At 44.4% G+C, this 16037-nt stretch overlaps 1 protein-coding gene across 8 annotated transcripts in view; it reads left to right on the forward strand.

Moving 5' to 3' along the window:
* The window catches only part of lrrc56 (leucine rich repeat containing 56), a 222911-nt gene that overhangs the window by 59970 nt on the left and 146904 nt on the right, over positions 1-16037 (forward strand). For 7 of the 8 annotated variants that reach the window (XM_068046725.1, XM_068046723.1, XM_068046727.1 and 4 more), the window contains one exon: positions 11064-11151. The exons of the other annotated variant lie outside the window; for it this stretch is intronic. In XM_068046725.1, the coding sequence (XP_067902826.1) occupies positions 11064-11151 (88 nt within the window). The remainder of the gene's footprint in view (positions 1-11063; positions 11152-16037) is intronic. 8 annotated transcript variants of the gene reach the window in all.

Below are 16037 nucleotides of genomic sequence, written 5' to 3' on the forward strand. Positions count from 1 at the left end.
TGCCTTAACGATATTCAAATACTCTGCTTCCCCCGCCTTTTGAGGAAGAGAGTTCCAAAGACTCACGACCCTCTGAGAGAAAAAAATTTCTCCTCATCTCTGTCTTAAATGGGCGACCCCTTATTTTTAAACAGTGACCCCTAGTTCCAGATTCTCCCACAAGAGGAAATATCCTTTCCACATCCACCCTGTCAAGTCCCCTCAGAATCTTATATGTTCCAATCAAGTCCCCTCTTACTCTTCTAAACTGCAGCGGATACAAGCCTAGCCTGTCCAACCTTTCCTCATTAGACAGCCCGCCCATTCCAGGTATTAGTCTAGTAAACCTTCTCTGTACTGCTTCCAATGCATTTACATCCTTCCTTAAATTGCCCTCACCACCACCTTCTCGAGGGCAATTAAGGATGGGCAATAAATGTTGGCCTAGCTAGTGATGCCCACATCCCATGAACGAATTAAAAAAAAAGACTAATACTGTACACAGTACTCCAGATGTGGTCTCACCAATGCCCTGTATAGCTGAAGCAAAACCTTCCTACTTTTGTAATCAATTCCCCTCGCAATAAATGATAACATTCTATAAGCTTTCCTAATTACTTGCTGTATATGCATACTAATCTTTTCAATTCATGCACTAGGACACCCAGATCCCTCTGTGACTCAGAGCTCTGCAATCTCTCACCATTTAGATAATATGCTTTTTTATTCTTCCTGTCAAAATGGACAATTTCACATGTTGCTGATTAAAATGATCATTTCATAGTATAATAATCCTAGCATTGTGAAATAACATGTCCTCTGACCAGACCAAAAGGAGCATTCACTCCAGAGTAAAACATCAGTGAATACTCCTACTATCTATTTAATTGGAAGTCAAAACAGGGATGCGGAGTGATTCCATGCTTTCCATTACATAATTCCCACCACAAGCACGTAATCGGGAGAGTACGGGCAACAAGCCATTGAGAGATGATGCTGCATTGTGTGGCTCAGTTGATAGCATCCTTGCCTCGGAGTCAGAAATTTGTGGATTCAAGTCCCACTCCAGGACCTGAGCACAAAAATCAAAGCTGACACTCCAGTGTAGTACCGAGGATGTGCAGCACTGTTGGAGCTGCCATCTTTTGGATGAGATGTTAAACCAAGGCCCTATCTGCCCCCCTCATGTGAACGTCAAAGATCCCATGCACTATTTTGAAGAAGAGCAGGGAGTTATCCCTGGCTTCCTGGCCAATCCCTCAACCACCAACACAAAAGCAGATTATCTGGTCATTATCACATTGCTGTTTGTGGGAGCTTGCTGAGTGTGAAATGGCTGCTGAGTTTCCTACATTACAGCAGTGACTACTCTTGAAAAGTACTTTATTGGCTGTAAAGCACTTTGAGATGTCCAGTGGTCGTGAAATGCTCAAAAAAGTGCAAATCTTTACTTCTTTCAAATGAAATGGAGTTAGCTTGCTTGAGTTTGAGTGCAAACATGCTTATAACTGCAGGTATTTATAGTGTTTGTGTATTAGACATTGAAAAGGAAAACTGCATCGGTAAAGCAATCTAACATTTTTACTGAAATATATTGTTGCTTTTCTACTTATCTTTAATCAAAACTGTTTGTTTAAATCAAGAATATAATTCAATTTATTGCTAGTCAATCTCTTATGGCATGGTACATGGGAAAACAAGATTTGTAATCCTAAATATTGTTTTAATCTGAAGTTCATTAACTCACTAGAAAGAGGTATGAAACTTTACCAGGGTAACCAATCCATTAACTGGATTGATACTGGAAGCTAAAGGCCAGCTGGAAATTTCCATCTTTCTGACTCCCTGTTTTTGTTCTTTTTTTGGAAAGTCCTGTTTAATTTGTTTATGTTCTACTCTCTAATGTAGTCATGAAAATATGTTCTTAAAAGCTATGAAAATATTTGGCAAGCACGGTACTGATGTGAAAGACTATTGCATGTGTGGTGCTACAGAGGTCACTGTGAAGAGGTGATTGTATATATTGCTACGGTAATGGAGAGCAGCATATTATCCAGTTGGTGTTTCTTACATTGACTGCACTGGAGGAGAAGATACCATTGTTTCACATACATAGTTTTGTGCATGTGGCAGTTTATGCATTGTAAGAGTCTGGCAACACCTCCATTCTAAAATTCTGACCCTCATGTTCAACTCTCTCCATGGCCTCGCCTACATGTCACTTCTTACAACCCTCCGAAATTTCTGCACATCTCAGTTCTGGCCTCTTGTGTATTCCCGATTTCCATTTCTCCACAACTGGTGGCTGTGCTTTCAGCTCTGGGCCCTAAACTGTGGAATTCTCTCCCCAAATCTCTCTGCCTCTACCCCTCTCCACCCTTAAGACGATCCTCAAAACCTGCCTCTTTGACCAAGCTTTTGGTCACATGTCCTCATATTTCTGATGAAGGGTCACTGACCTGAAACGTTAACTCTGCTTCACTCTCCACAGATACTGCCAGACCTGCTGAGTATTTCCAGCATTTCTTGTTTTTATTTGGGATGTTTTACTTTGTTAAAGGCGCTATAGAAATGCAAATTTGCTGTTACAGTGTACAAATAGAATTATACATCACAGGAGGAAGCTATTTAGCCCATTGTGCCTGTGTTGGCTCTTTGAAAGAGCTATTACAATCAGTCCCATTCCCCTGCTCTTTCCCCATAGTCCTGCAATTTTTTTCTTTTTCAAGTATTTATCCAATTCCTGTTTTGGCAGATTGAATCTGCTTCCACCACACTTTCAGGCAGTGCTTTCCAGATCATTACTCTCTGTGTTGAAAAAAAAACTCATCTCCCTTCTGGTTCCTTTGCCAATTATCTTGAAATGTGTGTCCTCTGGTTACCCAACCCTCCTGCCAGTGGCGACAGAGTAACAAATAATAAACTATCAGAAATCCTCATTACTTTGAACAAAGCAATTAGATCTCCCCCTTAAATTTCTCTGCTCTAAGGAGTTAGAGTTCTTAAAAGATAATCATATTTCCCTCCTCCTGCTGATGACTTGCTAACTTTATCCAGTGAATAGCTGTGCCATGCAGAGCACCAAGATATCAGGTTCATTCCCTAGATTTGTGCTGAATTAGTTGATCGTGCCAGGGTGGGAAGGGTGCAGTGTTCGATTGGGCTTAGCAATGCAGCGGTGAAATGAAGGAAAAATCAGCTAGGGTTTCTCCTTGGAGCAGAAAAGTTTAAGGGGAGATTTGGTGGAGGTGTTCAAAATCATGAAGGGTTTTGGTAGAGTAAATAAGGAGAATATATTTCCACTGGCAGAATGGCCGCCTTCTGTGCTGTATCTGTCTATGATTCTATGGTTCCCATCCTGACAATGACAGATTTGCCAGAGAGAAGGAAAGACTTGGATTTATCCAGCACCATTCATGACCTTTGGACATCCCAAAGCACTTTATAGCCAATTAAGTATTTCTGAAGTATAGTCACTGTTGTAATGTAGGAAACGTGACAACAAACAGCAACGAGATGACTGGATAATCTGTTTTAGTGATGTTGATTGAGAGAGAAATATTGGCCAGGACACCAGGGATACTCTCCTGCTCTTCTTTGAAATAGCACCATGGGATCTAAGGGGGCAGAGAGGGCCTTGGTTTGACTTCTCATCAGAAAGGCAGCACCTCTGACAGCCCAGCACTCCTTTGGTACTGCAGTGGAGAGCCACTGGCAAGCCGCTGAATGATGCCTAGCAAGACTGTGGAAGCTCAATCATTGAGTATGTTCAAGACAGAAATCAATAAATTTCTGGATACTGGGTCAAAAGCCTGGAACTGCCTTTCTAACAGTACTGTAGATGTATCTACCCCACATAGATTGCAGTGGTTCAAGAAGGCAGCTCACCATCATTTTCTCAAGGGCAATTAGGGATGGGGAATAAATGCTGGCCTAGACAACGATGGCCACATCCCAGAAATGAATAAAAAAGATAATGGCATTAAGGGATATGGGGATAGTGGGGGAAAATGGCGTCGTAGTAGGTAATCTGCCGTGATCTGTTTGTATGGCAGAGCAGGCTCAATGGTCCGAATGGCCTAGTCCTGCTCCTATTTCCTATGTTCCTAAATAACCCCTTCAGGAGAGGGTGTTGGAGAAGCCGAGTGAGGATTAGATGACGCTGAAGGACTTGTGAAGTTTATGTCTGTTAACTTGCCCTTCCATCTGTAGCTGTTTTTTGTAGCTGTAATGGCTATTAAAATACTCAAATTGAACATCAATACAAAGGCAACAACTCATGGTAGGGTGAAATTCTATAGCCTTCTGATATCTTTGTTATTCTCCATATGTACATGTAGACTGTGAATATCAATGAGCTCTTTTATTGGGGAAATCCATCAGAGCCTGCCATCGTCTAACAGTCACACATGTGTGTCTAGCTGGGGTCTCTAGCTATTGTTTCCGAACTGACATACTCATCAACCAGCCTGTACAATTCAGTACCTCGTCACCTAAAGTGAATGTGGTGTGCTTGGGAAGATTAGGTGACTTTGGATCTATGGTTCCCAAAGCTCTGCAGCATTTCCTCACCTCATGTTTGGGTCTGTTATAGACTCATTGTAAAAATGTACATGGCATGACAAATGAAATGGAAGGGTTGTGAGGCAACTCATGATTATATTGAAGGAAACTGATCTCCTTTGCACTGTTTGTATTTTTTGACTTGGTGCTGTTTGAAACTGTTTGGTAATGTATTTTTTACAGATTTTTATGAATAAAGTATATTTTGGGGAAAAAAATAGACTCATTGTTAGAGATGGATCGCTGTGATTAGTCAACAACTTCATTATCCTTGTATAATGTGACTACCAGAATTGTAGAAGGTGAATGAGATGGATCTTGGTCTTATTGGGTCCAGCAATTCCTGTGTTTCTGGTGCTAGTGTAGTGTGGTGGGTCGGGGCTCTAACCAGATTTTTTTATGTCTTAATTTAGTTTTAAAGTGGTTTATGTTACTGGAAAATGGAAAATGAGGGATTTTGGCAATGTTTACGGTTACAAAAGCCATAGTTTAGCTACATTGATATTTTTTGTTGCTCTTTTATCATGTTTGCATTTTTGGAGGAGAAATTTAATCACAATTGCAGTCATTTTCACTGGATTAGGATAGAAATTAATACATTTAACATAATCTTTAATCTCTGAAATGGAGACAGCCAGGGTTGTCATAACGGAAATTAAATCTGTACACTGATATTAGTGTTTCAGTTGTTCCCTGGCTATTCCTTTTGACATATTACCAGGATTTATAAAATCTGAACATATGACATTCAGACTGGATTTCACGGTGTCATCTGAGTTTACAGGAATAAAAGGTTGCTTTACAATGTCATACAGTCACTTTTATTACAAAGTCTAAATAATACAGCAAGTGATGCTTTTATTACAGACTGGTAGAAATTGACCAATTCATTCATGTGTGTGATATATATTATCTACAACAGAATACATGATGCCCCTTTTGAAATTAGAATATTAACCCATGATTTGATGCATCTGTGACTCGCTTCAAAGAAACTTAATTGGGCAGATTTGATAAATTAGCATATTTCACGTGTACAAAACAAGTCAAGTGTGCTTAGTTTTCAAATTCTATTTGTTACCTTGCTATATATTTCAGTAATTTTTGTTCTGGAGTAAATGAGATAATTGGAGATAGCAATTTGCAAATATTGCTCTTCTGACTAGTGCGATTGTCCCTTAACGAGGAGGTTGGAACGTTCAGGGGTGTGACCTTCTCCATAGCACAGCTGAACATTGACTCTTTACTAACCTACAGGCTTCTGCTTTTGTGGGGTACAAAAGGTCTTTCTTGTGAACGTGCCTCCCTAAGATGGCAAAAAGATGAGCAGACCTCTGCCAATAAGGGTGATAAAACTTGGAAGTCTGTTGAGGGCAGCATTTAATCTTCTGACCTTCTGATTGGGAGTTTGGTGCTTTAAATCAAGGATTCCTGGGTGAAGCAGAGATCTCATTGTCAGTGGCAGAGCTTCTAATAAAGCAGTTTTCACTAAACACCATAGATTTGTTGCAGTGGGCTGGATATTACTGTATATTTTACTTATTTCAGTGTTCATCAAGGTGAAGAATGATGCCCCGTTCATAAAACAGATACTGGAGCCAATGAGCAAGTTTCTTTTATTCATTTATGTGATGTGAACATTGCTGGCAAGACCAAAAATTGTTGCCCATCCCTAATTGTCCTTGAGAAAGTGGTGGTGGGCTGCCTTCTTGAACTGCTGCAGTCCTTGGGGTGTAGGTACACCAACAATGCTGTGAGGGAGGGAGTTCCAGGATTTTGACCCAGTGACAGTGAAGGAACGGTGATATAGTTCCAAGTCAGGAGGGTGTGTGGCTTGGAGGGGAACTTGCAGGTGGTGGTGTTCCCATGTATCTGATGCCCTTGTCCTTCTAGGTGGTAGAGGTTGTGGATTTGGAAGGTGCTGCCAAAGGAGGTTTGGCAAGTTGCTGCAGTGCATCTTGTAGGTGACAGATCCTGCTGCCACTGGGCATCGGTGGAGGGAGTGAATGTTGAAGGTTGTGGATGGTGTGTCAATCAAGCAGCCTGCAGTGTCGAGCTTCCTGAATGTTGTTGGAGCTGCATTCATCCAGGCAAGTGGAGAGTATTTGCTGATCTGTGCCTTATAAACGGTGGACAGGCTCTGGTGAGTCAGGAACTGAGTTACTTGCTGAAGATTTCCCAGCCTCTGACCTGCTCTTGTAGCCACAGTATTTATATGGCCGGTCCAGTTAAGTTTCTGGTCAATGGTAACCCCCCAGGATATTGATGGTGAGGCATTCAGTGATGGTAATGGTGTTGAATATCAAGGAGAGATGGTTAGATTCTCTCTTGTTAGAATTGTTTCTTTTCTACATTTGGGTGGCACTAAGGTGACTTGCCACTTATTAGCCCAAGCCTGGATGTTGTCCAGATCTTGTTGCTTGCGGGTATGGAGAGTGGCGAATGGCACTGAACATTGTGCAATCATCAGTGAACATCCCCATTTCTGACCTTATGATTGAAGGAAGGTCATTGATGAAGCAGCTGAAGATGGTTGGGCCTAGGACACAACCCTGAGGAACCCCTGCAGTAATGTCCTGGGGCTGAGATTATTGGCATCCACCAACCACAATCACCTTCCTTTGTGCTAGGGTATGACTCCATCCAGTGAAGTGTTTTCCCACTGATTTCCATTGGCTTCAATTTTGCTAGGGCTTCTTAATACCACACTTTGGCAAATGCTACCTTGATGTCAAGGGCAGTCACTCTTACCTCATCTCTCGAATTGAGCTGTTTTGTCCAGGTTGGGACCAAGGTTGTAATGAGATCTGGAGCAGAGTGCCCCTGGCAGAACGTAAACAGCATCAGTGAGCAGGTTTTTGTTGAGTAAGTGCCACTTGATAGCACTGTTAACAACATCCTTTCATCACTTTGCTTATGATCGAGAGTATATTGATGCAGTGGTAATTGGCCGGATTGTATTTGTCCTTTTTGTGGACAGGACAAACCTGGGCAATTTTCCACATTGTGGGTAGATGCCAGTATTGTTCGTGTATTGGAACAGCTTGGCTAGGGACGTGGCAAGTTCTGGTCACAAGTCTTCAGTGCCACAGTTAGGATGTTGGCAGGGACCGTAGCTTTTGCTGTATCCAGTGCCTTCAGCCGTTTCTTGATATCATGTGAAGTGAATTGAATTGGTTGAAGACTGGCATCTGTGCTGCTGGGGATCTCTGGGAGGACAGGATGGATCAGCCATCGGTACTTGCTGCAGATGTTTGCAAATTTTTCAGTCTTTTCTTTCACACTGACGTGCTGGGCTCCCCCATCATTGAGGATGGGATGTTTGTGGAGCCTCCTGCCTCTCCTCCAGTTAGTTGTTTAATTGTCTGCCACCATTCTAAACAGAATGTGGCAAGACTGAAGACCTTTGATCTGATCCATTGATTGTGGGTCTCTGCTTTGTCTGTTGCTTCTGCTGTTTTACATGTAATCCTGTGTTGCTGCTTCACCAGGGTGGCACCTCATTTTTAGATATGCCTGGTGATGCTCCTGGCATGCTATCCTCATTGAACCAGGGTTGATCCACTGGCTTGATGGTAAAGGTAGACTGAGAGATATGCCAGCACATGAGATTACAGAGTACATGTATGAAGTGGATTTTCTCGGATGATACCAAAGGATATAGTTATGATAAGAGATGTGAGTAACTTGTTTTATGTTCACTGGGGCAGAGAAAGTTACGGGGGATCCAAGAGTGGTGTTCAGTGTTTTGAGAGGGTAAGAAAATAAATTATTTTTACTGATCACAGAATTGCTCGCAAGTGGCTAAATTTGCATTGGTACAAGAAGCAGAAAGAGGGTGGTTAGAAGAATTATTTACATGCAAAGTTATTGAAATATGCAAGCACTATGGCAGGCAATTGAAGCCAAGTCAATCCACAGCATTTATATGTTTGAGAACAAATACGAAATGAGCTGTACATATCCGATCCGTGCAAAAGTCCGAGTTGTCGGGGGCCTTTGAAGCGACTGTTGATATTGTGTATAGAATAGAAGCACTCTTGGGATTTCTGCAGGGCTTCTCCCTGGTGAGAGATCAGTAGGAACTCCTGGAGAAGCAGTGTAAACAGCTGTTTATGGCATGTGTTCAAGTTTTCTGCTGCTCTTCAACCAAAGCTATATGGCTGTTCGGCTTCAGGGGCACTTTTAAAGAAAGAACTTGCATTTCTATAGCTCCTTTCACAACCTCAGGACATGACGAAGCATTTTTCAGCCATTACAGGACTTTTGTTTTGATGTGTAGTCACCATTGTAATGTAGGAAATGAGGTAGCCAATTTGCACACAGCAAAATCCCGCAAACTGCAATGTAATAATGACCAGATAATCTCTTTATTTGATGTTGGTTGAGGGATAAATATTGGTAGGCCACTGGGGAAAATCCTCCTGCTGTTCAAATTAGTATCATGGAATCTTTTAAGTCCACCTGTGAGGGCAGATGGGGCCTCGGTTTAACGTCTCAAGGGACGCAGACTTGAATGGATATGGTGGACAACTGGTTCAGCCATTTATTGCTAGATCTGGCTGGACCGCGAAAAGCACTATTGGGTCCTGCTGTTGTCTGCAAAAACTGCTCACTATTCTAGGATCATCCTGGAATGCAAAGATAGCCCCGGCTTCTTTTCTCTACTGGAAGCCAACTTCTTAAACCCCTCTCCCCTGTCTCTTCCACCCTCGCCTCCAAGGACGAGCGCGAGGAGTTCATGGATTACTTTGTCACCAAGATTGAGACCATTTGATCAGCTGCCCCTGTCATTTCCCACCCTTCCCCTAGCCCACCTGGACAAACTTCCTCTAAGGCTTCCTGCTTACCTAGTCCTGAGCTTGTTTTCTTCTCTAATTTCTCTCCTGTCTCCTTTCATGTCCTCCTGTGCTCATCTTGCCCATGACATTCACCTCTTGCTCTCCTATTCCTACTCAACTACTGACCACCCAACTTTCCTTCCTTGCTCCCATATTAACTGACATTGTTAATGGTTCTCTCGCCTCAGGTTCTGTCCTTCTCTCCTTCAAATCTGCCATCATCAACTCTCTCCTCAAAAAAAAATCCTTGACCCCTCCGCCCCTGCAACCTAGTGCCCCATCTCCAATCTCCCTTTCCCCTCCAAAGTGCTTCAATGTGTTGTCTCCTCCCAAATTCATGCCCATCTTTCTCAGAACTCCATGTTTGAATCCCTCCAATCAGGTTTCCGCCCTGCCACTGTACCGAAATAGCTCTTATCAAAGTCACATTTGACATCCCATCTAACTGACAAAGGCAAACTATCCCTCCCCATTCTTTTGAACCTGTCTTTACCACAGTTGATCACACCATCCTCCTCCAATGCTTCTCCACCGTCATCCATCTGGGTGAGACTGCACTCGTCTGGTTCCATTCTTATCTATGTAATTGCAGCCAGAAAATTACCATCAATGGCTTCTCTCCCAATTCCCACACTGTTGCCTCTGATTTCCGCCAAAGATCTATCCTTGGACCCCTTCCTGTTTCTCATCTACACGCTGCCCCTCGGCAACATTGTCCGAAAAAGCAACTCTGACGATAGCCATCTCTCTTTTTCCACCATCTCTCTCAACTCTTACACTGTCTTTAAATTGTCAGACTGTTTATCTGACATCCAGAACTGGATGAGCAGAAATTTCCTCCAGTTAAATATTGGGAAGACTGAAGCCATTGTTTTCAGTCCCCACCACAAACCCCAGTCTCTCACCACCAAGTTCATTGCTCTGCCTGGCAAATGCCTGAGGCTGAACCAGTTTGTTCACAACCTCCATGTCGCATTTGACCCCAGGGTGAACTTTCAACCACATATCTGTTACGAAGACCTCCTATTTCTACCTCTGTAACATTGCCTTTCTCCGTCCCTGTCTCATTTCTTCTGCTCCTGAAACCCTCATTCATGCCTTCATTACCTCCAGACTTGACTATTCTCACACTCTCCTGTCTGGCCTCCCACATTCTATCCTCTATAAACCTGAAGTCGTCCAAATCTCTGCCTCCCATGCCCTAGTGCACATGAAATGCCATTCGCCATCACCTTGCTGACCTACATTGGCTCCCGATTAAACAATGCCTCAATTTGATAATTCTCATCCATGTTTTCAAATTCCTGGGCCCTCCCTGACTCCGTTATCTTCCCCAACCCTACAACCCTCCAAGATATCTGTGCTCCTCGAATTCCATCCTCTTGAACATCCCCAATATTAATTGCTCCACCATTGGAGGTCATGCCTTCCACTGCCTGGGCCCTATGCTCGGAAATTGTCTCCCGAAACCTCTCCACTTCTCTACCTCTCTTTCCCCCTTTAAGAACTCCTCTTTGACCAAGCCTCTGATCATCTCCCCTAATATCTCCTTATCTGGCTAGGTGTCATATTTTGTTTTATAATGCCTCTGTGAAGCGACTTGGGATGTTTTATTATGTTAGTCACTGTATAAATACAAGTTGTTGTTGGTTGTATATCCCTCTTCATTTATCCTTACAGCGAGCCCTTACCGAGACAGAGGATCTACGACAGGTGAAAGTTCTGGAAATGTGTGTAGACACAAAAGACAACAGTCTGGGAAACTTTGGTAAGAAATCTGTTTATGGTGTGGAGGTATTTATTCACAGTTTTTTATTCAAAGGGTCTTCTGGTTTGATATCTTGGCATGTTCAGTTATTGTTGTTGTTCTAATGAACGTTCGATATGTGAAGAATGTAGTTATAAAACACTTTACTGGTGCTCGCAACTATTTAAATGTATATCCTTTTTCTCGTGAAATTGATGCCATTATTTAATCCTAATGGGGACGGCGGTAACTATGGGCTGGATTTTGTGCTTGGTTGGAAGGCGGGTTCTATGGTGGTGTGTGGGGGGAGGCGGAGAATTGGCGCAGAGTCATCCGTCATGGAACCCAACGTTGTAATGCCGGTTTCCGATTTTCTCAGAGGCACTGAAGTTCCGTGGCGGCACCTCTGTCGCTCTGCAACAGGACTGTACTTTGAATATGTTAAATACTGTTTTGCATGAATTAGTATTTAATTCGCTGCGATCCTACCAGCCGTAAGCAATCTCCTGCACCTTCGTGCCTTCACTTTCCCGTCTTTGAAAAGCTAGCGCCACCGAGGTGAGAGTCCTCAGTGCCTGCAGAGGTTAGGTAAGTTATGCATTATTATCCTTTTGAAGTTGTTTTAACATTGGACATTGCCTCTAAGGTCAGTCTGCAGATGTGAGGCGAAGTTGGAAGTCTGCAAGTGTATACTGTTTGGGGGAGTGAAGGGAGAACTCTGCACATGGATACTATTTGAGGGGGGGGGAAGAGGGAACTCTGCATTTGGATACTGTTTAGGGTGGGGGAGGGGGGAGCTCTGCACGTGGATCCTGTTGGGTGCGGGAGCTCAGCACATGGATACTGTTGCGGGGTGAAGGGGGAACTCTGAATGTGGATACTGTTTGGGGTATGGGGGAGCTCTGCACGTGGATACTGTTGCGGGGTGAAGGGGGAATTCTGCACATGGATACTGTTTGGGGTATAGGGGAGCTCTGCACGTGGATACTGTTGGGGTGAAGGGGGAGCTCTGCACGTGGATACTGTTGGGGTGAAGGGGGAATTCTGCACGTGGATACTGTTTGGGGTATGGGGGAGCTCTGCACGTGGATACTGTTGGGGTGAAGGGGGAATTCTGAACGTGGATACTGTTTGGGGTATGGGGGAGTTCTGCACGTGGATACTGTTTGGGGGGGGTGAAGGGGGAACTCTGTACTTGGATACTGTTTGGGGGGATGAAGGGGAACTGCATGTGGATACTGTTTGGGGGGGTGAAGGGGGAACTTTGCATGTGGATACTGTTTGGGGGGGTGAAGGGGAACTGCATGTGGATACTGTTTGGGGGGGGTGAAGGGGGAACTCTGCATGTGGATACTGTTTGGGGGGGGGGTGAAGGGGGAACTCTGCATGTGGATACTGTTTGGGGGGGTGAAGGGGAACTGCATGTGGATACTGTTTGGGGGGGGTGAAGGGGGAACTCTGCATGTGGATACTGTTTGGGGGGGTGAAGGGGGAACTCTGTACTTGGATACTGTTTGGGGGGATGAAGGGGAACTGCATGTGGATACTGTTTGGGGGGGTGAAGGGGGAACTTTGCATGTGGATACTGTTTGGGGGGGTGAAGGGGAACTGCATGTGGATACTGTTTGGGGGGGGTGAAGGGGGAACTCTGCATGTGGATACTGTTTGGGGGGGGGTGAAGGGGGAACTCTGCATGTGGATACTGTTTGGGGGGGTGAAGGGGGAACTTTGCACGTGGATACTGTTTGGGGGGGGTGAAGGGGAACTGCATGTGGATACTGTTTGGGGGGGTGAAGGGGGAACTTTGCATGTGGATACTGTTTGGGGAGGTGAAGGGGGAACTTTGCATGTGGCTACTGTTTGGGGGGGTGAACGGGAACTGCATGTGGATACTGTTTGGGGGGGGTGAAGGGGGAACTTTGCATGTGGATACTGTTTGGGGGGGGTGAAGGGGGAACTTTGCATGTGGATACTGTTTGGGGGGGTGAAGGGGAACTGCATGTGGATACTGTTTGGGGGCTGAAGGGGAACTGCACGTGGATACTGTTTGAGGGGGGTGAAGGGGGAACTTTGCACGTGGATACTGTTTGGGGGGGGTGAAGGGGGAACTTTGCACGTGGATACTGTTGGGGAGGAAAGGGGGAACTCTGTACATGGATACTGTTTGGGGGGTTGAAGGGGGAACTCTGCATGTGGATACTGTTTGGGGTGGGGGTATGCTCTGCACATGGATACTGTTGCGGGGACACTGTATAGGTTGTTTTTTTCGGGGTACTGTGCAGGCAACTCAAATGGTATTCTGATGGTCATGATGGCTCACACTTATTGAAATGTTGTGAGGGCAACATCAAGCCAGACCATAGAGATCATGCCAGAACCATAAATTTAAAAAAACTCTGCCCAGGTAGGTGTACTTGACCTTTTGTAGGAATCCAAAGGTGCAAGGAGGGGAGAAATGGGTATGATTCACCCTGTTTTTCTGGATCCCCTTGCTGTGGTGAGGCACCTATGCTGGAGATGGGCCCAAGAGGCAGGTGCAGCTCATGAGGAAGCTCCTAGATGCGAGCAGCAGCAGCCACCAAGGCAAAGAGGAGCTCAGATACATCAGTGAGTCTACAGGACTTGGATGACATACCTGCTGATGTCTGAGTGCCAGAGACAACTGCGGATGTCCAAAGAGGCTGTCATACACCTCTGTGCATTGCTAAATGATGATTTGCAACCAATGGATTTTGGTGGTTTGCCTATGCCTGTGGCCCTCAAAATTACCATGGCCCTTAACTTTTATGCCTCTGGACCATTCCAGGGATCCACCGGTGACATATGTAGAGTCTCTCAATCCGCAATGCACCTCTGCATCAAAGGGGTGACTGATGCTCTGTTCAGAGAGCAGTGATGGAGGCCAGGCATGGTGAGCAGTGCTCAAGGGAGGCAAGGCAGAGACTGATAATTGCACATTTCCACAGTCCATAAAGTTCAATAAATATTTTTGCTAACAAAAGTCACTGGCAGCATCAAACAGAGCCACTGCCCATGTGGCATCATTTGTGCAATTAAACATCATGCATATTGGCATGCCAATTATGTCAATGGTCACGTTGGCAATACTGTAAGGCTTATAATGGAATTGAAAGACACATCACTGCATGGTGGAATGTGGCTTTCAGACAATAAAGGCTGATAATTGGCAGGAAGACACATTTAATTAAAGTTAACATGACATATCCATCCCACCCGTGAATACCCATATGTGTCAAGGTGTCTTTTTACATATGAACATAGGAATTAGGAGCAGGAGTAGGCCACTCGGCCCCTTGGCCCCGCTCCGCCATTCAATAAGGTCATGGCTGATCTGATTGTAAGCTTGACGCCACATTACTGCCTACCCCCGATAACCTTTCACCCCCTTGCTTATCAAGAATCTATCTACCTCTGCCTTAACAATATTCAAATACTCTGCTTCCACTGCCTTTTAAGGAAGAGAGTTCCAAAGACTCATGACCCTTTGAGAGAAAAAAAATTCTCCTCATCCCTCTCTTAAATGGGCGACCTCTTATTTTTAAACAGTGACCCCTAGTTCTAGATTCTCCCACAAGAGGAAACATCCTTTGCACATCTACAACCCTGTCAAGACCCCTCAGAATTTATATGTTTCAATCAAGTCCCCTCTTGCTTTCCTAAACTCCAGCCAGTACAAGCCTAGCCTGTCCAACCTTTCTTCATAAGCCAACCTGGCCATTCCAGGTATTAATCTAGTTAACCTTCTCTGAACTGCTTCCAATGCATTTACATCCTTTCTTAAATAAGGAGACCAATACTGTACACAGTACTCCAGATATGGTCTCACAAATGCCCTATATAACTGAAGCATTACGTCCCTACTTCTGTATTCAATTCCCCTCGCAATAAATGAAAACATTCTATTAGCTTTCCTAATTACTTGCTGCACCTGCATACTAACCTTTTGCGATTCATGCACTAGGACACCCAGATCCCTCTGCATCTCAGAGCTCTGTAATCTCTCACCATTTAGATAATATGCTTTTTTATTTTTCCTGCCAAAGTGGGCAATTTCACATTTTCACATATTATACTTCATTTGCCAGATCCTTACCCACTGACTTAACCTATCTCTATCCCTTTGTAGCCCCTCTTATGTCCTGTTCACAAGTTACTTTCCAACCTATCTTTGTGTCATCAGCAAATTTAGCAACCATACCTTTGTTCCCTTCATCCAAGTCATTAATATAAATTGTAAAAAGTTGAGGTCCCAACACTAATCCCTGTGGCACACCACTTATAACATCTTGCCAACCAGAAAATGACCTATTTATGGCTACTCTCTGTTTCCTGTTAGCTAGCCAATCTTCAATACATGCCATGAGCTTTTATGTTCTGCAGTAACCTTTGATGTGGCACCTTATTAAATGCCTTCTGGAAATTGAAGTACAGTACATCCACCAGTTTTTAATATGTTTGTGGGTGCTTCTTCGCGGTGTTACCTCTGTGCTAGCAGCTGGACTGGAGACAGGCTGCTGATCAGGCTGCCCCTTGGTCTGGGATGACTTTGGTGGTCGTCTCTGGATGCCTGAGGCCTGGATGGCTGTGGCTGCCTGAAGGCTTCCTGCACCACTGCAGGACTGACCTTGGGCACTGCGGCTGCAGGAGCTGGACTCACTGGTGCGTGTGTGGTGCTGTCATCAGCTTGTGACCCTGATTCTAAAGCTGATCAGATACCCACCGAGGTGAGAGTATCTGTGCTGGTGGAAAGTGTAGGAGTGTCATGGGACAGTGCGTGGAGCTGCGGGCTGACAAATCCCCAGGACCTGATGGGCTTCATCCTTGGTTCTTCAAAGAGGTGACTAATGAGGTAGTAGATGCGTTAGTATTAATTTTTCAAAATTCGC

The sequence above is a fragment of the Heterodontus francisci genome, chromosome 14, assembly GCF_036365525.1.
Source record: "Heterodontus francisci isolate sHetFra1 chromosome 14, sHetFra1.hap1, whole genome shotgun sequence".
Lineage (NCBI taxonomy): Eukaryota > Metazoa > Chordata > Chondrichthyes > Heterodontiformes > Heterodontidae > Heterodontus > Heterodontus francisci.